We start from the raw sequence: 23,927 nt of genomic DNA, 5'->3' as shown, positions 1-23,927 counted from the left end.
CTTAAATGAATCTGACTATTCGTACCTAGATAGACGACAAAATTTGCAAATGATCGTTGCACGGTGTCGATAAGTGATTTCTTTGGTCCACCAACTGCCGATAATGAAAACGCCGAGATCACCGTCTAAAATGCAAATAAACCAGTGAAAAAACAGAAGTAACAGGAAAACATCACATATGCAACATATATACTTACAAATAGACAAATAATTTTATTATCATTATTGTAAACAAGAGTTGTTATTATAATTTCAATAAACTCTATCATACAAGTTTTTATTTTCTTTTTTACACATCGATACAGTGAATTCTCACTTTGCCACCGCATTGGTGTCACAACCTTGTCCCATAAAAACCCCCACTGTTAACAGTAATTCAATTCCCAACGAATTGTGTCGATTCGGGTACGCTGATGCCTAATGCGAATAATTGAAATACGACTGGTGCCTGAACCTGAAACATTTTATCTGATGAGAAAAAATTGAGAAAACGAAAAGAAAAAACTATTTCTAGCCACCTGTTTTCGAACAAATTATAATAACATAATTACAGATAGTTTTATTTATATTAGAAATATACAAACAATAATACAGACGTCAGGTGGTACTTTTGTATCTGTAGAATAAGTTGACTAATATTTGGTTTATCAATAATCACGATAATAATTACAATTATGATGAATATACAAGATAAATGAAGTATCAAATGATTCAGCTGTAAATATGAATCTATACTTTTGCCATCGAAAGAGGGATAGGGATATTGAAGAATTATGCAAGAAGTGTACACCCGTCGATAAAATTCGTTGGTGATCTAGCGATTCGGAAAGCAAAAAACAAAAAAATCAATATGACGAGAGAAAAAACAATCAGCTATTTACACAGGTAATGCTCGAAGGAATTATGGCAACGGTCAACATACAGTAGACCTATTGTAAACGAAATCTTACTATTACAATCGGCCGGGATTCTTGAGCATCGCAAATTTGATAAAATATTTACTAACACCTACTGCGAAGTCCCGAAAAATTTGAACTGATTGTAGCAATTCGAAAAAAAAAAAAAAAATGTACGGTAGTTGTTTACTCCCGTTTTTATTCTTTTTCAATTTGAAATATAATAAATAGAAATTTGGACAGACTCCCGTGACGGTATATTTTCTTTGTATATTTACTGCAGTGGTAGTGATACCGGTACCAGATGGTAAAAAAATATAGGGAAGTAAAATGTGAAATAATCGAATCTTTTGTATGTTGACTTATCACCTACAGACACAGTTTTTCTTGTTCATTCCCGAAATAGTTAAGCAGTCCGTTTGATAATTTATCGTTAAAAATGATTACTTGGAATTCTTGTAACAACTCGGAGAAACTAGTAAAACTTTTGTACGATATACACATTACTTATATATTTATATTACACATAGGTATATAACATATTCCAAACTCTCGAGAAATGAAAATAATATTCATCGAAAAAATCTCATTACTATTCTTTTTTCATTCCTTTTATACAGCAATCATTGATTTCGTGATCAGCGTCCTTTTTCAAAAGAAATTCTTTGCTTCTTTCGTTTTTTTTTTCCCAGAATCAGTACACAAGTCCTAGCATTCGTTTGTCCAAACGGCATTATGCCGAGTAATTAATACACCGCGTTTTCGTTTGATCCGGCCATATTAGGTATTTTCGTTTACATACAATAATATTGTATACGACCCGTCTGTTTTACGCTGAAGAGAAACACGCGTTAAATTAATTGTTTTCTTTTTTCAATCCGTCGTCGTCGTTGTTTGTGCTATGAATTTTTGCAACCGCCTTCTCCTCAACATCTCCTTCTCGTCAGTTGGTTCTGTTCTTGTTCTCGACGTGGACGGAGTCGCGTGATTCTCGTTTGACGTTGTTGCGTTCATTGTCTTCGTATCCGTTTGCACAATACTCTCGTTCGACACACCACTGCTACCAGGTAAAGGTTCACCGGCAAATTTGCCCTGCTCTCTCATACTCGGCCCCGCATCCTCGCTGTGATTCGCCTTCTCTTCCTTCTTTTCCTTCTCCGCCGTTTCAGCCGCCGACCCCACGTTCGGCCCTGGAATGCTGGGGATTAAGCAACAGACATAGTTACGCAGTTTACACTTAACGCGCCACGAACTAGAAAAAATTGTAATTCCAAGAGCTAATCCACTCCGCTCAATCTCAAGCTCTACTTTATTCTCTGCAAGAAACAGAACAAAAAAATAAAGACAAAACAACTCCTCACTTGGCAGTAGCAGCAGCAGTTTGGTACTGGCTCATCATGGCGTTGGCAGCGTCAAGCAAAAGCTGAACTCGCTGAAGTGTTTGAATTCTGGCCTCAACTGCCTGGCGCATATTACCCTCCATTGCCCGGAGCTCTTCGTCGGTGAGTGTGGTCAGATTGGGAGGAGGAGCAGGAACAGGAGGCAGGTGAACCATCGGAGGAAAAGGTGGCACGAAAAGTGGCAAGCTGCCTGGAGGCACAGATTGGAACGGAGGCAAACCGATGTTGGGGGCGTTATTCTGGCCCTGGATCTGCGCGCCAGCTCCTTGCTGTGCTTGAAGACCCATCCAGAAGCCAGCTGGCATTTGAAATGGCTGATCAACTGTCAAGTTGAAATTCAAGAGAATTTAGATGAGTAATTTTTCTGAACAACAAACGATGTACTGTTTCGTTTATACATTTGTAAGCTTAACTACCTTGCTGATTAACGCCTTGTGCCTGGGCTGCTTGCGGGGCTTGTTGACCCGGCGCAGGAGCCTGATTCTGGGCCCTCGGGCCATTATTGGCTGGTGTGGGTCGCAAGATATTCAATCTGCATGTTGGACAGGTCTGCTGACGTTGAAACCAAGATCGGAGGCAGGCGGTGTGGAATATGTGGTTGCAGGGAAGTTTTTTACTAGCAGTAAACATCTCTTCCCTGGAAAAACAAATGCATCAGTTTTGTCAGAAAGAAACACATTGTCATTGGAGTCGAGTTTACACAACTGTTTTCTCGAATCTGAAATGTATTCCGTGTTTTATCCCTACTTCTCTGCAGTCGAAACACGACATACCTGCAAATAATGCAGACATTGTCCGCGGCTGCTAATTCCTCCGGAGTCGCGTCTGGATACAACGTGTTCATGTTCCTGATTGCTCTTCTCGACATCACCACGTCGTGGAATGCTTTCTTGAAATTGCGCATTGTGTAGTACATCGGGCGGAAGGCAAATAACGGTAGTGTGTATATCCTGACCATTATGGTGACAAACGCAACGTACAAGATCACCTGTGATATTGGAAATTCAACTTTACTTGTTTCTTTTCATTTTTGTTACGGTCCTGGATTACATTTCATCAATAAAAAATTTTTTTCTTAAATTGAAACGGTCTTCTCAACCCTTTGCATCTTACCTTCAATAGCCCAATAATCAGTTCCGTGTAGAGCAGAAAAACTGCCTTGTTATCCCAGGGATTTTCACTCTGAAGATCGACCGTGTGGAGCACATACTTGATGGTGATGTTGAGAACGACAGTAAGGAGTATGGCGTATTCAAAGCCAAAGACGAGCTGCACAGATGCGCCTTTGGTGAGGGTCGACATATAGGCATACTCGATCATCGTTCCATTTATCGTGAATAAAAGAGTCAAGAGGCTCAAGACCCTCACATGGAACAACCAGGTTATCACGGGACTTCTTTCCATCTGCAGAATCAAAAAAACAATCAGATGTATACATCCAATAAACCAACTATGAAGCATCAAAGAGACTAAGGGGCTCACAAAATCGACTCGATCCTCGGCGAGCCAGTGAAATGATTTGAGAAACAGCAGCAACGTAAAAAGAGCTATGAACTTGGGGCTGAAGTCGTCCCTGAATACCGTGAAAGCAAGACAGGTCTCCGTCACTGCGTACCAGGCCCGCTCAACCAGATGCTGAAAATGTATAAGACATGATATGAAACAAGGTCGATTACTCTGAAAAAGCAGCAAAAGCACAGCTTACCTCAAGTTCAGCGGCTCGGAGATTACCAAAGAATATCTTGCGTAGGAACGTATTCATTATAAAAACCAGTATCAACCCCTGGACGTATATTACCTAGAAAAAAAATAACACCTCGAGTAAAATTTATACCAGCTATGCATGGTTCGTATGGACAGCAGCCAGTTCTTATCTGCTGTGACAAGCTAAGATTCTAGAATCTAGTAACAACAACAAAAACAAATATGTGATAACCACACAGTCAGAGATGCTGCAAAGATTCGAGAACACGGTAGAAAATTGAACGACAAGGACTGGCATAAGCCTGATCTTCGCAACCATAAGGAAAGTGAAGATAAGAAATATAATAAGACAACTTACGGCCATACTGGGGTTGGACTTGGTTATGTAGACGACGGACGGGTAGAACTGTTTCTTCTGGTAATAGGCATTGCCGATGACGGCGCAGGTTAGCGCAACGCTTATTAAAGTGATACCGGCTGTCCTCATCGTTTCGACTGACTTGAGCTGCAGGTTACATGGGTGTGTGTCAGGTCGCCTGGCCAGTGGTCCTATTTATTTGTCGTATTTGTTGATGCTAGTTCTGATGCTGCGATCTCGATACCAAGAATTTTGCTTTTATGTGTCGTATTAGGCGAGCTTCATGATATTTGGCACAGTCGTGTCGTGTGTGTGTGCGTTTGTGATTGGATCGAGATGAGGGACGATTTGACAACTTGAGTGGCGCTCGTATCGTGCGGCCAGTCGGCGAACTGTTATTAATAAATAGCAACGCTACCAACCGATAAAAAAGATCTCGAAAATTTTCCTTTAGTATCCCTGAATATCGTACGCATTGTGATAATGTATGATAACAATTTTTCATCTTGCGATTGGCAATCCTGCCTTAATTTCAATCCCGTGGATCACTGCTACGCGCGGGCGATACGGATCATTGCGTAACAGGTTTTCGCAATTTGGATAATCCTCATTAGCTCTCACGCGTGTCTTTGATTTTCGTTCACCGCGCGTGCGTCACATCGACAGAATATTCGATAGATAAAATAACAAATTTCAACCTGAAAACCGGTGTAGCTGATCATTTATCGTGTCATTCAGCATCGCGTGCGTTTCTTTAATGCAAAGTTAAGCCGATCGACTCGAACTTCGGTCGGCTTGACTCGCGAACTATTTGTACAGGTGGTGTGACGCGATTGGTTGCCGAGTCAACAATAGCCGTCGTAGTTTATCCGCTTTCTTCGAAAAAAAAGAAACGGTTGATCGGTATCACGTGCACGATCGTTTTACTTATCGGTCCCCTGACCGAGCCTCTATCTCCGCGCAATCGATCGGAAGATTTGCAATAAGAAAAATCGTGAAATTTTCTCACACGTGCCGCGGGATTTTTAAACGCGAAATTCATCGACGCTGCGCGCCCTCGCAAGTCTCTTTCTCGAATGTGTATTTTTAAAATCGTGAAAACTAAACTGCGGTACACGCACAACAATGAGAATAGTACACACGCTTTGTTTTACCATTGACTAATATAATTACATGTAAACATATAGATCGTTCTAATTTTTGTTATCGTCTTTTGTTTTTGTACAAATATTCTTCGACTGTTTTCAAACGAGAGAATTCAACAGTTGTTGGTCCCATTACACGTTTTTTTTTTTTTTTTTTTTGTCATCGTTTTTGTTATCACTCAAGAAAGTCTATCAACAGTCAGAGACAAAACGAAAGAATCGAAAATAAGAATTTGACAAAATGGAGATTGAAGTGCGCGACGAACAGTTGCAAAGAAACATTATCCTTACGTCAACGACGAGCTGCGCCCCAAGACTAATACGGATAAAATCTTGGAGCGTAATTTCATTCTTTAAATTAATCGGTAAACTGATCCATATTCATCTCGACCTACGATTACACAACATTAAAAAGCAAAGAAACAAACTTTCAAACTTGAATCGGGAAAAACACGAATTTAAGCGTTACGCGTCTTCCCCAGCTCCTCATATTTACACCATTGTTCATTGACTATGATCATTTTTCTCCCACAGACGATGAACTCGACGACTTCCTGGACGCTGATCAGTGCTGTAGGATGGCTGACAACTATCTGATCGCGATGGTGTTCACCTACTTCCTCAGAGCTGCTCTACGACCGGAGGAGTACACAAAAACGAATTTCTTCGTGGCCCTGTAATAGGAAACCCGTTTTTTAGCGGTTCACTTTCTATTGCATAATCGATTAGATAAAGTTTTCAATAAATAGCAATAAGCTTAATATCTTATGTATAGATCATCTCATCGGTAACTGTGGAAATATATTCAATACAGAGTTTTATTGCAAAAGAGCAAGCAGACGATGAGAAAAAAAAGATGAGACATCTGTATCAATGGGAAAATACTGCGTTCATGTACTTAAGTAATTGAGATGAGTAAAAGAAAATGTAATTCATCCATTTACGGTAACTCACGACTGTTTGTCTACTCAATTCACCCAGATACTTGGCCCACGACATGGAAGAGGATCAGGACGACGCTCGCGTGATGATCCGCGATCACATTGGCCTTGATGAACCTGAGGTCAGTTGTTCGCCGTCCCTGTTTTTCACACAAAAGGACAAATTCTGGGAGAGGATGCATCATCGTGGCGCGGTGTCTCGCCTCTGCTGTGACAAGGTGATGCAGATGATAAGACCCTTCCACAAGGTCTGGTCTCGTCGGAGACACGTAAACCACTCGGGAGCCTCCAGGCATTCTAATAGGTGAAGGCAAAATGTTTGATGAAAATTACGTATTCAGTATACAGATTATGGAAAAGTATAATAGTATGATTTTTTACTTCATTGCTAGTCCAATTGAGCTTTCTCATTGTTAGAAGCAACGATGTAAAATGCCTACAACAAAAATGCTTTAATACAACCTTGTTTTTTGTTTTTCTTTCATGCAGGAAAGATGATATTTGCCCAAACTGTCCAAAGACTGTACTTTCACAGTATTCGACTTCGTCGTCAGATTTCAGCCCAGAAGTTGTCTTCAGTTTTCGAAGATCTAGATTGTCCAGTCACCGAGTTTTACACAACCGTTATAATTTCGATTTTGAATAGATTAGTTTTCTAGCAGAGTACAGACTGTGAAATAATTTTTTAATCATTCACACAGCCCTTATTATGTTCCTTCCTAGAAATTTGTGTATACACTTTGTTATATGTTATTTTAATTTTTCCTCCCGGTATAAGATAAGTAATCGTTACCTCGACTCTGCGGGACATAATTTATTGTGTAGATTAAAATAAAAATCGATCACATTTATCGACGATACAATTAATACAGAATCCGTAGATCGCCGGCAGTACGCCGTAATAAAGTACAAAATACATTAGGATTTACGATGTAAAAGCTGAGAATAAAATATATAATATAATGACAGTCATTAATTCGTAACAAGGTGAAAAGTGATAATGAAAAATGAATTGTTCAAGTTGAGCTAATTGCGGCCTAAATTACGCTCCACTCGAGAAGTCCGAGGCAACACCCAGAGTGCACTTAAGTCAAGATCATTAACCAGATCTGTGAGTTAGCCGGTTTAATTCTCTGCTCAAAACTAAGTACAATTTTTTTTTTTCTCACATTTTTAGTACAATGATCCCACTGTTTATTTATTCACGGGCAAATTTTCTGTAATAGAAAATTTATGTAACAAGAATTAAAAGAAAATGAAGAATGTTTTAATTTATTTTTTTCAAATAGCTGTAAAGACAGCACTCATTATTCAAGTTGAGAAGCTCGTTAAAGCTACAGCCTTCATCGGAGTGCGTCGCGAATCATTGCATTGTTTTCTTATCAAATTTTTTGCATCTTTGGGCGTTTTCAACGTTAAAGGCCGTTTGATATGGGGAGTTTTGCACGGCGTCAGTGACTCCACGTTCAATATGTTTCTATTCGTTTCTTTGGGTATGCAGTCAGGGGATTTCTGCTTCTCGCTGGGACTGAACAAGTTCTGATTCTCCTTTTCGCAATGAAAATTATTTCCGCTACTAAAATACAAGGATTTATTAAGATTGCTTCTCTCAGTTTTTACGTCATTTTTCGTGGTATCCAAACGCCGGCTGGCGTCGTACTTCTCACCGCTCAGCCTGGCTCCCCTTTTCTCCGAACCCGGTTGGGGATTCTGATGCGACGGCATTATGGTCAGTTCCATTTTGATCAGTGGCGATGTTCCTGTCGAGTGAAGGAGCTTCAACTTGGCGCCGCTGTTCTTTGGACTTTTACTATTTTTCCTGCGTGGTGTTCCACCAATTTTCCTTAGTCCAGATGGACTGTCGGTGCTGTCCAAGCTCTTCGTTTCCCTGGCTCTCCCCAGTTTTACGGATTGTCTTCTAATCGCTTCAGTTCTAACATCCCTGCTCTTATTCGACCTGCTAGAAGCGTCCTTCTTGGAAGTCTCATCGAACAGCCTCGCCTTGGCCAGAACCATCCCAGCGTTCTGAGTCCTCAGTTTGGCAATTGACGCCCTACCGGTCTGTTGGGTGGGAGTGCGAGACCTGACTTCTGAGCCGAAGTAGCAATCCGCATCTCTCCAATTGACATTGTTGTCCCCGTTAACCATTCCCCCTTCTGCCACCCCTGTGGTTTCCCTTGTACCTAGACGCTCGTTGTTCAACGTGACGTCCTGTTGACTGTTGGACTTCTTCAGTTCCTTCATCTTCTCATTGAAGTGTCTGGAATTGTCTATAAACTCCGAACCGTGGAAAGAGGACGCGCGCCTTACTGTCGGCCGCAATGCACTGTCCGACGCTTCTAGACTATCGTCGCGATCGCTGAGGAACGTATCATCGTCGCTCAGAGAGCCTTTGGTATGTTCAACGGTGTGAGTTATCAACGCATGGAGTTGCTGCTGCAGAAAATCGAGCCTCGCGTTTGTCTCATCACTGCATATGGAGTCTGAACCCTGGAGCAACTGAGAACGCTGCGACAGCCCGGTGTATACCGTATTGGGTCGGCCTCGCTTCAGACTGGACTTTGGACAAAAGTTATTCCGCTCCTCGACAGGTTCGTCGGTATTCGCGGGCTTGGCAGCGAGCCACGAGATGTGCCGGTTGCTTCGTTTCCTGGGGAAATAAAGAAATTATCGGATTTTAAAGTTGAGAAATTCGAGTTGTGGGCCAACGAGGATACAATTGATAATTACCCGACTGGTTTTTCTTGAGAGCGTCTTCGGAGGTTGCCGATCTTTCTGGCACTGGGTGAACGGATTATTTTGTGCTCCGCGGATCTTCGTATCTTCAATTCCCTGCTTAATCTTTTGGCGAGTTGATCAGCAGTCACGGTGCTGCCTATGCTAGCCTCCTCCAAAGTCTTTTCGTACTCACTTTGCACCTTGCTGGCCGAAGTCTGGCTCAAACTTTGGCCAGCACTCGTCGATATGCAACAAAACTCCTGAGAAATTCTGGACTCTATTGCTGAAACTCTGTTTTTTATCTCCTCATACTCGCTCTTTGGTATTGTTACGTACTCCTCGTTCCCTTTGACCATTTGGTCTGCAAAGCTTGAAAACGGCAGGGCCTGGCGGCAGTTACTGTCCATCGGTTCTTCCGATGTTCGCTCCTCGGCAGTGTTCTCGTCCGACAAATTCACTTCTGCATCCATGAATATTTCGTCCTGGTCGTACTCCAAGTCGAGACCATCCTCAAGCTTTTTGTTCGCCTTGAGGAGAGACTGAGCCACTGTGAAACCGTCGTACCCTACCCGATTTTTCTTCGACCACGAAGAACTACTCACAGAACTCCAGCGTCTTTCAATCCTTGGCGAATTCGGGGCATTGTGGTTTTCCGAGTCTAAATCAGCGAATTTCTGAAAAAAATTTATTCCGTGAAGCCAACTCGTTACTTTTTACACTGGTTGTCCAGTGCTTGAAAAAACTCCACTCACCTGCTTGCTCTTTGAAACGAGTCTATCGAGGCTAAGCCGAATCTTTTTAGATTTCTCTAGTTTCTCACTGCCTGTTCTGAAATGAAGAAATTACGAGTTTTCCAATTTGTTACAAATAAATTTATGCCACGAGAAAATTCACTTCCACCTCGCGAAGCACACGATATGAAAATATTGGGCTTACATCTCGATGTGCACTTTCTGCGAAAGGTATTTTCTGACTCGGGACTTTTGAACGGGACTCTTTTCTTTGTACGGGCTGTAATAAAACGGAAGCAGACAATAAAAGTTCAATATCGGGTATTTTGAAACACGAGAAATCTTTGCATGTAATATCAAAACCATACACTCTAACCATTACATACTTTGGATCATTACATATTATGGATGCAAACATAGTGTTTTCTGGCCGAGGATAACCGCCGTCAGGCAATGTCTGAAGTACTTGACGCCTGCAAGTCAATATAAACGCAATAAATACCCCCAGAACGTTGATAAAGAAAATAATAAAACACGATTGCAAAAAAGCCTATTTAAACTCGATTGCTTACTTTTTCTTTGCACTCAACGGTGCCGCAGACTCAGCCACTTTGCGCTTCTTCCCTGTTTTGATCGAAGGTGTGTCGGTAGCGCTGAACTCACTCGACACAACTCCGCTACTTGCTGCTGCGTCTGGTGATCCGCTCTTGCTAACCATTTTCTTCAACCCATTCAACATTCCTTTGGATTTAAAGAAAAACTATTATGCACTATTTATCGTCGAATAGATTTGAAACTGAATAATGATCATGATCACACTGGTAGAACAAAAATTGTTAGAAAAAATGAATAGGAAGAGTTAGCCATGATCTCATACAAATACATTATTTATAGACAACCCCATTAAATTTCGACAACAAATAAGGCTGGGATCTTGAACTAGTCATAATCTTAAATAAGTTGATTGCCGCAAACAAGTATAGAGAAAATAAAGTCAGATGGATAGACGTACTCAGGTTGAGATTGGAGGCGCTTAGATGTGGCTTACGTGTAAGACTCCCGCTCCGTCGTTTTTTTTTCTTGTATTTGGATGGGTTTAGAGAGTCAGAGGTATTTATTTCAGTTTCAACACTGCCCGGAGTCTCGGAGGCAATGAGATCTGCTACGTGATCAGGAAGGACCCCGATGCGCTCAGCATTTTCGATCAATATCTAAGAAGCCGAGGTAACAGAATAAGTATCAACTCTTAGACTGCGCAAATTAGATTCTCACCTTTACTATAACAAGGTGGGTTTCCAGTCTCGACTGTACGGCCGACATGGTAGTTTCCTGAAGCGGTATAATACTGGGCCCCATGACTTTGGCTAGATTATCAATGCCCATTTTGTTCTGCCTCTCAAGCCTGGCGATTCGCTTCAAGAACTCGGCAAGGTAGGCGAGCGTGTTGAGGTGATGTGGAGGAAGGATCAGACACGCTATGAGCAGCGCCTGAACCCTGGAATTTTTTAGAAGCGCACAACGCAGAAAGACATCCTGGTAAATGCGCGGGATCAGGGGGTCAGGGAGGTCCCTGAAGAAGGTTTTTAGCACATTGGCAACGTCGACGACCTGGTACTTCTCACCCAGGGTGCTCCCACCGTCGAGACGGGCGATAATCTCCTTTTGTCGGAGGTGGGATCCCGCCTTTCGGAATATTCCCTCCTGGCTGGCGTATTTCTCAATGTAGGAACAGGCTTGGGTGACGAACTGGGGAACGTGGACGATCGCCCCTGAGGATAGCTTCACGACATCGAGTGGCAGGTGGGCCAAACTCGTCTTGAATACCGTCTTCAGCGACTGACCGCCTCGCGAGTCCGGTTTCGCTGAAGAAGACGCCGCCGCCTGTTTCTTGATCCGGCGTTTAACCCCCAAATTCCGAAGATCGTTTGACAGTATCTGGTAAACCTTCTCCTTGTCCAACACGTCGTAAACAAACATATTTACCGTCTGGGCGAGGATCGGATAGCGCCAGATCCTCCAAACGGGTGTTCTTTATTCATAAAACTCAACTTCAATTTGACAATATAAAGTATAACAACTTGTTTGTAACAACGCGATTTGAATTATCGAAGTTTATTGTTGCCGGTTACGTATACGCATGTATATGATGTTTATCATTGTTTTCCAACCGCCGTGCCTCATGGTCGCTATGCAGTTCGTTGCGGAACGCAAAAAACTCGTTGCGTTCTGTAGAGGGGATAAATCTACTGATCGCTGCCGCGGGTGCGTTCCGAAACTAACCCTAGTGCTGTGAACCATCTTTTATTTCTTTTGCGTTGCCGAGTTCATGGGTAAACACTCAGTGGATAATTCCTGCGACCAGATGGCGTGCGGGTAATTTAGAGAGTTTCTGTTCAAAATTCTATAGAGTATGCATATATGCATATACACGTGGGAAATACCACCAACACCACCACACTTAATCGATAAATTTTTGACACCTTCGTTCATAACAGAAAAAGACTTGGACTCGCGTAATTTAAGACTGGTTTAGTGTTGGGTTAACACAGAGAGAAAAGCACGAGCCGTGCTCGAATGAAATGTTCGCATGAACGAAGAAGCCCTGGTCAATAATTGGGTGCTATACGATTCAAAGTCTAATAACAGTAAATGGCACCATCTAAGGAAAAATGGGTACGAAGGTTCCTTATCAATGAGACTTCGCGTCACAGGAAAGGATTTACCGTGTACAAAGTTACATCAGTGGTCGGTACATATACTATTATTAATTTTAAGTCTACTCGAACAACAGTCTCTCCTTTAGCTGCTCGTCTACTTTCAGATATATCCTAAATCAGCCCCAGAGGCTGTGTCCAGAGTTTCGGTTTGGAAGCGATACAGCGACTTTAGGAAGTTGTACCTGGAGCTGAGCAGCCGTCATGACACTTTGAGGATCAAAGAGGCCTTCCCACCTTTCCCAAAGCCCAAGTTCTTTGGCCGTTTTGAGGCGGAAGTTATTGAGGAGCGACGACAATGTGCAATCAGACTTCTGGAGTTTGTAGCAAGGCACACTCCACTTTTTACAAGCAATGTAGTTGTCAAGTTCTTCGAGTCTGGACATGCCAGAGACTATCTAACCGACTGCTCGGCATCCATCGGCTCCGATACCTCTGAAGAGGACCCAAACTTGAACTCCGCTCTCAGAGGCACCAGCTACGTTCCAACCACTGTGCAGAATACTCAGTTTCCGACTTCAAATGGCAGAACGATCATACTAGCCAACAATGATATTGAGACGAGTGATAATGTTTCCCAGAGCTTATCTGTGAACAATAACTGCATTGACGAAATTGGCGTGGTCAGTGAGAATGGCGTCAACATAAGTGGGACAAAGCCAATCAATAATAAGAATGACGGAGAAAAACTTGAGAGGCAATCGCCAACCTGTGACAGGTATGATGCCCCTAAATTCACAGCTTCGCTTCAAGCTTCGAATGGCTTTTCAGTCCATGATGGATCTGACTTACCTGAGGGTGCCGCTGAAGACTTGAGCAGTTATATTCTAGTATCAGCTGCCCACATGAGCGCAGCTTTCAGACACGAGGCTGTGTGTGAATACGAGGAAGCATTCACGCTGTATAAATTGGGCATAGCAAACCTACTCAATGGTGTTCAATCTGACCCTGATTACGGGCGCAGAGCCACGACCAGAGACAAGATATCCAAGTATTTGGAGAAGGCAGAGAGGCTTTACAACAGGCATCTGAACTGCAACGTAGGCATGCTTTCCAAGCCTACTAGTGAATTGGGAAATTATAAAGTATTACGTGTTATAGGCTCGGTCATGCTGGTCAGAGACACTTCGCGTGATTGCAATAGAGTTATAAAGGTAAAGCTCTCTGTGTTATTCGTCATTTTGAAAAATAAATAAGAACTAGCTTTGATCTGGGCAGCGATGTTTCAATTAGTAATTCTCTTTCCAGACAGTCCAAAAGCCGGCTGGGTGCCTTGGGAGTCTCCGCGATTACATTCTGCGTGGCAAAATCCCATTCATGGTACGGCTTTACGCATGCATAGAAACGGATTCGACGATATTTCTTGTCCTGCACTATGCGAGGTGAGTGGAAACTGGATATGACTTTGCTGATTTTGATGATGCGACTCAGCTCTTACATTTCAGTGGAGGAAAGCTCTGGGAGTATATCAAGTCGTACTACAAGGGCCGCAACACAGTCTCTAATTGGAGAGAGAAAGGGCATACAAGGTCAGTGAGTTGCGACGCTATTATTCAGTCGAGTCTGGAAAAGAAGAAGCTAGAAGTTAAGGAAAGACTGTTACCGAAAATTGACGGACTTGCTGAGGTCTCGAAAGACAGAGCTTGTGGCAGCAGAGAAAATCTCGATCCGCAAGAAGAGGAGACGATCGATCCTGATGAATCGCTCAGAAGATTAGAGGCAAAATTTGGAGCCAATGCTGCGCCTGTTAAAACATTTCAAACCACGGACTTACTCGCTAAAGCCCAAGAACTTCTGCGATTGGTTGACGCCACTCTGAAGAAAAGCAATTCAATAGCCAGCAGGTTGAATGAATCTGGCACTTTACTGTACAGTGAAGATAAGCCGGATCATTCTCGAAATTTAGCTCACGGTGGGGAGTTTCAGGCCCTGAATGTAACAGAAATCGATAAACTCAGTCAAGGTAACAGCATAGATGGTGTTCACGGTATTGGATCTGGAAATATAGATCTGAAAGCAAAAAATAAAAGATCAGACGAAGCTTTGGCAAATTCTAAGTCTAATTTTGTTAAGAACTTCAAAGTTGAGGACGAGTTAGTGAAAGAATCGTCAAAACTCAATGGCTCTCATAGAGTGATTGAGGAAACTATGAATTCTGGCCAATTGCAATCGATCGTTAACGAGGACAGCGGTATTGAAATAGATGACGAACTCTGGAAGCTTCCCGAAGGAACCATCCGATATTGGGCAGCTGAAATACTCCTGGCACTGGAATCTCTGCACCAGCAGGGTGTCATAGTCGGAAATTTAAAACCAGATAATATATTATTAGGCAGCGGAGGCCATGTCGCGATGACTTACATTGTCCCAAAACGAAGCTTCGAACTCTTGCAGCTAAAGAAGCCCTACTCAGCCCCTGAACTTTGTATCTTCTCACCAACAATTCCACCCTCCACTGCTGCCGATGTTTGGAGCTACGGAGTCCTGCTCTACGAGCTCTTCACTGGAATTGTATGTCCAATTATCATAGTTTAAATTGATATTCGTTGAGTTTATGTTTTCTGTTTTCAGAAATTCCAAACTAAACATCCCGGACCATATCACTCGCATTCTATTCTCAACATTCCTGAAGAACTATCAGCGAACGTGAAATCATTGATCTCTAATGTGAGTTTGAAGAGTTTAAATACTTAATAAGTTCTCAAAATAAATGAAGCAGTGCATTCAAGTCAATGAATTCCTTTGTATATGATTGTCTTACTCTCCTTGTTCAGGTATTGCGATACAAGCCAGAGGAACGTTTATCTATTCCCGAAATCAAAGAGTCTCCATTCTTCTCTGGTATTGATTGGACCGCCTGGGCTAACTCTAGTTTTACTTAGTCGTAATATACCTATTTTTTTCCTTCTACAGTACGCCATATCATGTATTTGTCAATCTCCAGTCAGTGTATAACTAGTTCAAAAATAACGAACAAAATAATATTTATCCCAATCGACATAATTAAAAGTATATAATATGTATTCTACTTCAAATTTTGAACCATCCCGCCGATAGATAAAATAACATAACAACCGGAAAGGCATGTGGGGCACGTGTTGTCTTTTTACGAAAAATCCCTAGCACTTCGTGGTGACTCTGATGCTTTTCGTTGCCTGATGTTGGTGCCTTTTAGCGCGTGTCCACTTCATCAGATTGGTCAGATTCCACGTATGTCAGTTGTGTGGTTATTCTTCAATCGCTGCAACGGACAATTTGCGACAACAAAAAATAGTGAAAGAAACAATATAAATAATAACTCGTTGCGGGTAAACGAAGAGATAATTGAAAATGGTCTCCGTTCTAAACACGGTGGACACGGGCCACGAGGACATGATACACGATGCCGAAATGGACTATTACGGATTGAGGTTAGCTACCTGCTCAAGTGACAATTCGGTGAAAATATTCGATCTGAAGAACGGCACGCAAACCCTCGCTGCAGATTTGAAAGGCCACGTCGGTCCTGTTTGGCAAGTTGCCTGGGCTCATCCGAAGTTCGGCAACATCTTGGCATCTTGCAGTTACGACAGGTAAATTTGGCGATCTCAATACTTTTGCTCCACGGTTTTCCGACCTTATGCAAAAATAAGCAAAATCTAAACTGTACTTATCTCGCCTTAGGAAAGTCATAATTTGGAAGGAGCTTGGTGAGTGGACCAAGATATATGAACATGCGTCCCACGACTCGTCTGTGAACTCCGTTGCATGGGCGCCGCACGAGTTCGGACTAATATTGGCATGCGGCAGCTCTGACGGCTCGATCTCCATACTTTCTAACAATGGTGACACCTGGGATGCCCAGAAAATTCCAAACGCACACACCATCGGGTGCAATGCGGTCAGTTGGTGCCCAGCCATTGAACCTGGATACGACGCTACCGCGCCTCACCCTCGCAGTGGACCTGTTAAGCGACTTGCGACTGGAGGATGCGATAATTTGGTCAAAATATGGAGGGAGGATAACGAAAGATGGATCGAGGAAAATAAACTCGAGGCTCACAGCGACTGGGTAAGTAATAACTCGCTTCAAGTATCACCAAATTTGGACATCTGGTCTCTTCCCTTTGTCTAGGGCAAGAAAAGAATTTTCATTACTTTTTCTATTCCCAGTGAAACATTTGTGTCCAGAGGCTAATCACCTATTCGCAATCGTGATCGATTTGAAATCATGTAAGATCAATAGAAAAGAGTTGAATTCATATCAGAAATTATTCAGCATTAGCAAAACAAAGATGCTGTAGATAAAATTAGTGGATTCACCAGCCATTTTCTTTTCCTTGCAACATTAAATTAGGTCAGAGATGTGGCCTGGGCGCCAGCAGTTGGACCACCGAGAGCGGCACTGGCTTCCTGTTCTCAGGATCGCAGGGTGGTGGTGTGGACGTCGACAGATTGCACAAGTTGGACGTCGACTGTCCTGAACGTGTTCGAGGACGTTATATGGAACGTCAGTTGGTCTCTGACTGGTGGGATTCTGGCAGTGAGCGGAGGTGACAACAAAGTATCTCTGTGGCGTGAAAATTCCGAAGGCCAATGGGCATGCATTTCGGAGCTCAATAAGGGTCAGGGAAATTTGAACAATCCAGAACAACGAGCATTGTGAAATTAGCATAATAGAACTGAAGAGAAAAATCAGATTATCATTATTATTGTGTATAAAACGTATTTTCCTCTTCCTCTCTTTTTCTTTCGCTTTTTGTGCAAAGGGGAAAAAAAAAAAAAAAAAACGAAACTTGACTTTATAACTACAAACTGTACTATAGGCGGTGAACTTTTTTAAAAAGTTTATTAAATTTTTTTTTCAATCGATTCTTCCAATAATTTAATAAATCCTTGATTTACACTCGTAAAACGCAGATGCAAATCGAACATTAGTTTGCGATTTCTCTGCAATTTTGGCGGACACCCAATATTTAATTTATAACTTGCAGTAAACAGACAATCGATATTTACAAATTTGACAGAAATCGATCGTTTTTCAAAATGTAAAAACAACCACAAATAAAAAAAACATTTGTACACAGGTGCGAGCAGCAAAAGCAATACGAACAAAGACGTGTCGCACATTGGGGGGAAAAAAAGAGAAAGAAACGGGCAATATGTGTCTTCTGCCGATTGGAGATTGTAGAAAATTGTGAAAAAACAGTATAATATTAAATTAAGTAGGACAAAGCCTACCAAGTCACCATTAATCTTGTGTATAAAAGGATTGAGCGAAGACGATGTCTCGTTTAATAGCAGTGGAGGCTTCCTCCATCTTCTCTTTCAGTACTGGGTCGCCAATAATCACAGCCGCGTTCTTCACGTACCTCAGTGTCTCGTTCAGCTGCTGAATGCACCTGACGATTATACCTTCCTGGACATCGGTCAGTTCCATTATTTTTGCAAACGGCTCTGACCTCGCCCATTCATAGACGACCTGCACGAGACCGAAGTTCAGAGGCTCGATCGGATCGACTCCGTGTTCGCGTTCCATAAGGGCTATGCTCTTCTGGACCTCCTTCATCACTTCACACCCCTGTAAAGAATAGAAACCGTTCCAGAGTACAAAGATCTACACTTGAATGAAGCGGATCAGTAATTCAAACCTTCTTCAGAGGCGATATCAATTGTGGCTCCACGTTGGTTTTCTGCTGGAAAACCAGAGCCGAAAGTAGCGCGGCTATTTCAGCCGGTTGCAACGCGGTGAGGGCGTTTTTGAAGATTAGCTCGGTGACTAGCAACTCGTGAGTTCCCATTTCCAAAGCCACCCGACCTTTGAGTGCGACTGAAAGAAGTGAAAATAGAACCAAACCAGTTCAGACTATGTTTAAAATTGTGAGCACAGATTGAAAATTGATTTACCTCTCTCGTCATCGTCGATATAGCGCAGCGACCTAAGAACGTTAACTTTATTTGTATACTCGGGGTAAAGGGAGAGACTTTCGTGACTGAGCTGAAAGGTTAGTCGCTCCCTCCTCGTCTCCAATTCCTTCCGCTTGAATACAGCTTCGAATTGTTCCTCCAAGTTAGCGATGTCTGTGCAAGTTATACTGTCCAGTTTCTTTTTCAATGTAGTCAGGTAGTTCAACCTCGGAGCAAGCGACGACTCGTTTAATTTTAGTTTGACGAACGGCTCGATTATCTCGCGATTCGTTACAGTGTCCAGAGATATAGTAAGAAGCTCCTGAACCGCGGCTTGACAAGTTTTTCCAGGTGGGTCGTTCCTACGGAGAACAAAAAGCGTTCAGTACCGAAACTTTCGATTTTCGATCGGTTTTTGACACTCACTTGAACCGAGGAATCTGCCTTTTCTCCCAATCGCTGATGACCAACTGAAAGTCGACCTTGATGCTCCGTTTGGTAATCTCCAAAATATCAGAGGCCGATATCGTCAGTACTTCGTGCCCGGCAACACCTTCGGGAATGAACAATTCCTTTCTAGTGAATCCAATGATCTTGTACCAGTTGTCAGACTTTTCCTCTTTCTTCTCTACCCTCGAGCCTGGCACTTCGATCTTTATATCGTCCTCTGTGTTAGACTGCTGCACGTTAGTCAATGTCAGAACTCTGTAAAGCGTGTCTTGCCTCCGTTGTATCGTCGCGAGAAGAACTGCCAGTTTGTTGTGATGCTCGCGATATGATATTAGCAGAATTCTGCCCTGATTTAGGTGCTTAGCGGCTTTTTTCGTGTCTAACAAAAGAGGCCTGAGCTTTACCCACTCGTCGAGGTACTCGGTGGCGATTGAGTAAAATCCCCCAAGCTGCTTCTGCGACTCCGTCAGCTCCGACGACTCGGCGAGCTGTTTTTCGACCTCCTCCAGCTCGGCCTTGTGCTTTTTCTCGTGGGCTATTAGCGCCACCTCCTTGAACGATCTCCGCATCATCCCCTCGATAGTCACGGACTCTGTCACCCTCCGCAGGTTCAATATCATCGAATAAGTCATTCTAAACTGGGACTCAAGCTTCTGCGGTTTCCCAAGCATCATGTTCTGCAGCACCGGAGCATCTGGCACCTCTGTTTTGCACAAGATTATCACCGTTCCAGTGTCGTCCAGGCCTCGACGCCCCGCCCTTCCCGCCATCTGGATGTATTCGGCGGGATGGAGGGTGCGGGACTCCGTGCCATCGAATTTCCGAACGGAATCAAAGACGACAGTTCGTGCGGGCATGTTTACTCCCATGGCGAAAGTTTCTGTCGCGAACAGTAGCTGGAAAGGGAAGGAAGGAGTGAAATTCATACGTGACTGAACCAGCCTTATCAAATTTACCTTCACCACTCCGCTCTGGAACAGTAGCTCAACTATTTCCTTGAGAAAGGGTAAAATCCCGCTGTGATGCACACCGATTCCCCGCTCCAACAGCTTCTGCATATTAACTATCTGTGGTAGTTCTCTATCCGGTTCTTTCAACCGCATGATACATTGCTGGAAAAACACTCGTATGTGGCTCTTCTCCGATCCTGTCGTAAGGTCGACAGACCTCAGCGCGTCTGCGTTTGTATCGCAACGATTCCGGGAAAGAGTGAAAGCTACGACAGGCAACTTGTTCTGAAATAAACATGATCACCATTGAGTGAGACATTTGAAACGGAAATTATTCAAAATAAATTTAAGAGAAAATTTATGTTCCGTAGATAGCAATGATCGCACTTCTCTTTTCAGGTGATCTATGAACCCGACCCATAGAGTCTTCTCTTGATTCGGATTAAGCTGATACTTTTTTTCCCCGGGATTCTTTGTGCTTGATGCTTTGGCAGCGACTGCTTTGTCCCATCTGTAAACAGGGCGAATGTGCCTCGTTAGCTGCGTGTCAAGCACTCTGGTGTGGATAAAAGAAATGCTTACCCATCCTTTTTGAACTTTCCGTCAGAATCGACTATCAAAAAACGATCGTTTCTGCTCTTTCCTCCACACCCAGTGTACAGGTAATGTTGCAGCGGCACTGGCCGCTTCAGGGTACTGATCACGTACACTTTCCTCTTTTTTGTCCTTCCAACCCAATCAGCGAACTCCAGAGTATTTGGAACTGTTGCAGAAAGCATGACGATGCTTACATTTGGCGGTAGGAGGATCAAGACTTCTTCCCATACATGACCGCGCTGAAAAAAACAAGAAAAGTTGATTGTGTGAGGGGGTTGGGCGAGCACTCGGCGCGACTTACATCCTCGTTGTTTATGTAATGGACTTCGTCGAATATAACGTATTCCAAGTCCCTGACGACCTCAGAAGCGCAATAGAGCATGGACTGAAGAATCTCGGTTGTCATGATGAGACAAGAAGCCGTCTGATTAATCTGCAGGTCCCCGGTGATCAGCCCCACACTGTCGAACGTCTGTTTGAAGTCACGGTACTTCTGGTTGGACAGTGCCTTGATGGGTGACGTATAGATGGCCCTGAGAAAAAGGGTCGCCGCAGGTAACGCATGCCTAGGGTCATTTCTATGCATAACATTCCACAAACCTCGTCATGTGCTTCTGACTCAGAGCTATTGCGTATTCAGCCACTGTCGTTTTGCCTGCTGAAGTGTGGGCAGCAACGAAAACATTGCAGTTCTCCTCCAGTTTTATGATTGCCTGTTTCTGAAACGTGTCTAGCTCGTAAGGGTACTTAAACGCCGGGTCTGGAACACGTTTCTCAAAGTCAGCAACAGGCACAGAGACATCGAGCACCTCAGCCCATTCGGTACACGTCTTAGTGAACGTTGTATTCTCAGTTATTTTCAAAATAGGGAGATTACGCTCTGGCTGCAGATTCGTCACTTTGTCCAAATCCATAAGCACGTTCTCGTTCTGAAGTTCCTGCTTCTGATCGGCACTCTCACCCCTGGTTTTAACACCCGGCGACGACCACAGTCCGAGCAGACTTTCCTGCTCATGTACCATCGCCATGAGGTTTATCGTTTCTGTGTTTGAATTCTGCTCTGGCTCTGGCTCTGGAGCTGGAGAGGTACGACTTTCCGGAGTATCGCCAGTGTCTTTCGGAGTACAATTGTCCGCAGCAAATTCTATTCCTGATTTGAATCCCTTGGCCAGCGTCCTGAGGTCACTCTCAAAGTTTATTTCGACACTGGAGACATCCTTCGGTAGCTCGGGTATATCAAACCCGCCAGGCCAGAAGGGAAAATTACTCGCACTGCCTGGAAAGAGGATAAAGAAAAGTAATCGTCTAGACTCAGGTTGGCTGCAGTTGTACTGCTTGCGCCATTCTTACTTCATGTTTTAGTTTCATAGTTTTATTGGCTGTAGGAAAATTCAGACACTACGGCAAAGCAAAGGAGCATTGAGTATTGTCGAATACAGACCTTTGACACCTTCCGTAGGTGGACCAGGAGCGCGGCTCATGGACATTGAGTTCCTTGGGTTTTCACCCGCACCTTTAACGACAACTTCTTGCAAGTCAGCGATGCGACCTGTTATTGGATCTCTGTCAAACTTCAAGTTAGTTCCAAGAGGTGCGAGATCGTGCCTGAGGAGGGCAAGAACGTCCGGCTCTCGAGCCCAGTAGCATTGGACTTTTTCCACATCGTGGATCGGCAGGCGTTCAGGACACTCGATATATTCCTTAAGGACGCTCTTAATGTCTGAGAGAATTGGCGGAGGACCGAACGGCAGCTGAAAAATAAACTAAACTGTCAAGAATTTGAGGTTAAATTATATTATGTCGATCGTCAATACGTAAATAGCGCTGAGGGGACTTACGTTGACCGTGAATTCCTTGACTCTTGTGCTCATCTTTCGACAATTGTGACAACTCGGGGGATTTTTTCGTTAACAAATTTTTCAACGGCAAAATCGAACCGGTAAAGGTTAGGCTTTTGACATATCAAGCCTAATATACACTGCGTACACAGCTTGGTACGATATCATAGGCTAACTTCACAACGCAATCGTTGCCCAGAAGGTAATAGCAGTGCCCTACATTTATTGATTTGCACATGCTAGCGAATCAGTAATGGTGGAAAATCCCTTTACCGATATTCTCCGTCCGCTGCCTCGCATACGGCCTGTCTAGTATATTATTAATCCGTAGTTAATACTTGATGGTTAGATGTCCGGTCTTATTTTTTGCACTTTTGTTTATTAATTGAGGAAATCCCTTGGAATATGAGTTACTTGGGCTTGATTTCGCCGTTCTGCAGGTATATTTTTTCAGCAAACCGTGAAATTGCTATACTAATATCAGGGTCACAGATATTTTCTAATTCGATTTAATCTAACCTAACCTAACTTAAAAATTATAGGGGCTTGATAACAGAGTTTCAAAAAATTCATTGCAGATTATCGGTAGCCGGTGGAGCCGTGTGCTCAATCAGAACGATAACGACGAATCTAAGTCCTCTGTTTTTTAAAGCGACAAGCGTGCTGCTGTAAGTATCACTTGGGGAAGAATATATAAATCAAGAGTCATACACGAAGATGAAACTCTTAAGATGAAAATATTTCAGAGGCGAACCATTGAAGAAGAAGAAGAAGTTGGATCCGATGATAGTAAGACAGCGCGAAGAGAAGCGTAAAAGAAGGCTTGAGAAGCTGATCAAAAGGATGGAAAAAGGTGCTCTGCAATACAAACCAATTGAGGAATGCGAAGTACCGATGAAGCTCATAGATGAAAAAGAGTAAGATGTGTCTACAGTGCTTATTTGATTTAAAAATCATTTATCCCTTCTTCAATGTGAATTATTGGAAAATTGGTTTCAGTGAACGCATGAGACACTTGCCGCCAATCTCTGACGAAACAACGGATGAAAGAGAGTTGCTAAAAAAAGCCTGGTCCCTGTACAAACTTCGCCAACACTATAGGCTCATGAGGATGGTCGACCGAGTCTTGGGGTCTCACCAAAAAGCTCTTGATGAGCTAAAGATGGAGTCTGAAGAGCTCTACTTGGAAGCGATACAAGTAAACTACTTTTCTTAGTCTGAAAACGGCGAAAACTTGTCTGAAAAACCTATTTTTCCCCCAATCCGTTCAAATACCTAATAAAAATGACGGTAAACCGCATTTTCACACATTCGTTCATTCTGATTTATAGGTGGACCTGAATCTGGTCCCCTATTCATCCAGAGGTCCGGTTTCAACTCCCCCCATAAAGAATTACCCAAGTCCAGACGGCGAGTATCAAGATATTTCAAAAACCTGGGGTTGAGGCGCCTGACGTGTTAGATGCTTAATTTATCGCAAGTATATTCTCTATTGTACTCAGTTAGCGAATGTTGTATCATAATAAACAGTTGGAAGAGTATTCGCCGAATCTTGTTTTCTATTTCAGCTACATACTTTGCTTCATTTCTTTCTCCTTT

General features: G+C 43.0%; 7 protein-coding genes across 11 annotated transcripts; 4 read left to right on the top strand and 3 right to left on the bottom strand.

The window, feature by feature from the left end:
* Positions 1-188: 188 nt before the first annotated feature.
* sip3 (septin interacting protein 3) lies at positions 189-4,723 on the bottom strand. Of its 2 annotated transcripts, none has more exons than XM_046636357.2 (8): positions 4,359-4,715; positions 4,002-4,094; positions 3,779-3,931; positions 3,410-3,700; positions 3,070-3,284; positions 2,713-2,933; positions 2,258-2,618; positions 189-2,094 (listed from the first exon to the last, which is right to left on the bottom strand). In XM_046636357.2, exons 1-8 carry the CDS (start codon positions 4,485-4,487, stop codon positions 1,770-1,772), a joined length of 1,788 nt encoding a protein of 595 aa, XP_046492313.1. In that variant the 5' UTR covers positions 4,488-4,715; the 3' UTR covers positions 189-1,769. The 2 variants fall into 2 exon arrangements, with proteins under 2 accessions (XP_046492313.1, XP_046492314.1); XM_046636358.2 differs by having other exon boundaries at positions 1,925-2,086; positions 4,359-4,723.
* Positions 4,724-4,956: 233 nt separating this feature from the next.
* On the top strand, positions 4,957-7,407 carry LOC124223954 (speedy protein 1-A-like). Of its 2 annotated transcripts, none has more exons than XM_046636396.2 (4): positions 4,957-5,492; positions 6,038-6,179; positions 6,485-6,748; positions 6,934-7,407. In XM_046636396.2, the coding sequence occupies exons 1-4, from the start codon at positions 5,435-5,437 to the stop codon at positions 7,088-7,090; spliced, it is 621 nt and encodes a 206-aa protein (XP_046492352.1). In that variant the 5' UTR covers positions 4,957-5,434; the 3' UTR covers positions 7,091-7,407. The 2 variants fall into 2 exon arrangements, with proteins under 2 accessions (XP_046492352.1, XP_046492351.1); XM_046636395.2 differs by lacking the exon at positions 4,957-5,492 and adding an exon at positions 5,530-5,868.
* On the bottom strand, positions 7,244-12,128 carry LOC124223919 (rho GTPase-activating protein 21). 2 transcript variants are annotated; one of them, XM_046636306.2, is made up of 8 exons: positions 11,166-12,128; positions 10,906-11,104; positions 10,466-10,634; positions 10,280-10,366; positions 10,099-10,173; positions 9,915-9,990; positions 9,175-9,836; positions 7,244-9,094 (listed from the first exon to the last, which is right to left on the bottom strand). In XM_046636306.2, exons 1-8 carry the CDS (start codon positions 11,868-11,870, stop codon positions 7,756-7,758), a joined length of 3,312 nt encoding a protein of 1,103 aa, XP_046492262.1. In that variant the 5' UTR covers positions 11,871-12,128; the 3' UTR covers positions 7,244-7,755. The 2 variants fall into 2 exon arrangements, with proteins under 2 accessions (XP_046492262.1, XP_046492264.1); XM_046636308.2 differs by having other exon boundaries at positions 10,942-11,104.
* A 114-nt stretch (positions 12,129-12,242) lies between these two features.
* On the top strand, positions 12,243-15,630 carry LOC124223923 (ribosomal protein S6 kinase-like 1). Of its 2 annotated transcripts, none has more exons than XM_046636324.2 (6): positions 12,243-12,638; positions 12,715-13,761; positions 13,856-13,989; positions 14,053-15,118; positions 15,179-15,274; positions 15,382-15,630. In XM_046636324.2, exons 1-6 carry the CDS (start codon positions 12,543-12,545, stop codon positions 15,487-15,489), a joined length of 2,547 nt encoding a protein of 848 aa, XP_046492280.1. In that variant the 5' UTR covers positions 12,243-12,542; the 3' UTR covers positions 15,490-15,630. The 2 variants fall into 2 exon arrangements, with proteins under 2 accessions (XP_046492280.1, XP_046492279.1); XM_046636323.2 differs by having other exon boundaries at positions 12,243-12,642.
* A 153-nt stretch (positions 15,631-15,783) lies between these two features.
* Positions 15,784-17,381, top strand: Sec13 (secretory 13). Its single transcript, XM_046636386.2, has 3 exons — positions 15,784-16,179; positions 16,271-16,658; positions 16,944-17,381. Exons 1-3 carry the CDS (start codon positions 15,938-15,940, stop codon positions 17,250-17,252), a joined length of 939 nt encoding a protein of 312 aa, XP_046492342.1. The 5' UTR covers positions 15,784-15,937; the 3' UTR covers positions 17,253-17,381.
* A 400-nt stretch (positions 17,382-17,781) lies between these two features.
* Positions 17,782-22,507, bottom strand: tst (superkiller complex helicase subunit twister). The gene is made up of 11 exons (XM_046636303.2): positions 22,329-22,507; positions 21,932-22,241; positions 21,091-21,766; positions 20,792-21,023; positions 20,476-20,729; positions 20,281-20,404; positions 19,900-20,178; positions 18,920-19,839; positions 18,494-18,855; positions 18,238-18,416; positions 17,782-18,167 (listed from the first exon to the last, which is right to left on the bottom strand). The coding sequence occupies exons 1-11, from the start codon at positions 22,359-22,361 to the stop codon at positions 17,838-17,840; spliced, it is 3,699 nt and encodes a 1,232-aa protein (XP_046492259.1). The 5' UTR covers positions 22,362-22,507; the 3' UTR covers positions 17,782-17,837.
* Positions 22,508-22,593: 86 nt separating this feature from the next.
* Positions 22,594-23,878, top strand: mRpL40 (mitochondrial ribosomal protein L40). Its single transcript, XM_046636406.2, has 5 exons — positions 22,594-22,768; positions 22,907-22,996; positions 23,075-23,245; positions 23,328-23,526; positions 23,660-23,878. Exons 1-5 carry the CDS (start codon positions 22,734-22,736, stop codon positions 23,771-23,773), a joined length of 609 nt encoding a protein of 202 aa, XP_046492362.1. The 5' UTR covers positions 22,594-22,733; the 3' UTR covers positions 23,774-23,878.
* Positions 23,879-23,927: the final 49 nt, after the last annotated feature.

Source organism: Neodiprion pinetum, chromosome 7 (assembly GCF_021155775.2).
Source record: "Neodiprion pinetum isolate iyNeoPine1 chromosome 7, iyNeoPine1.2, whole genome shotgun sequence".
NCBI classification, from domain to species: Eukaryota; Metazoa; Arthropoda; class Insecta; order Hymenoptera; family Diprionidae; genus Neodiprion; species Neodiprion pinetum.
The sequence above is the reverse complement of the archived record's forward strand: the minus strand, read 5'-3'. Positions and strand labels throughout refer to the sequence as shown.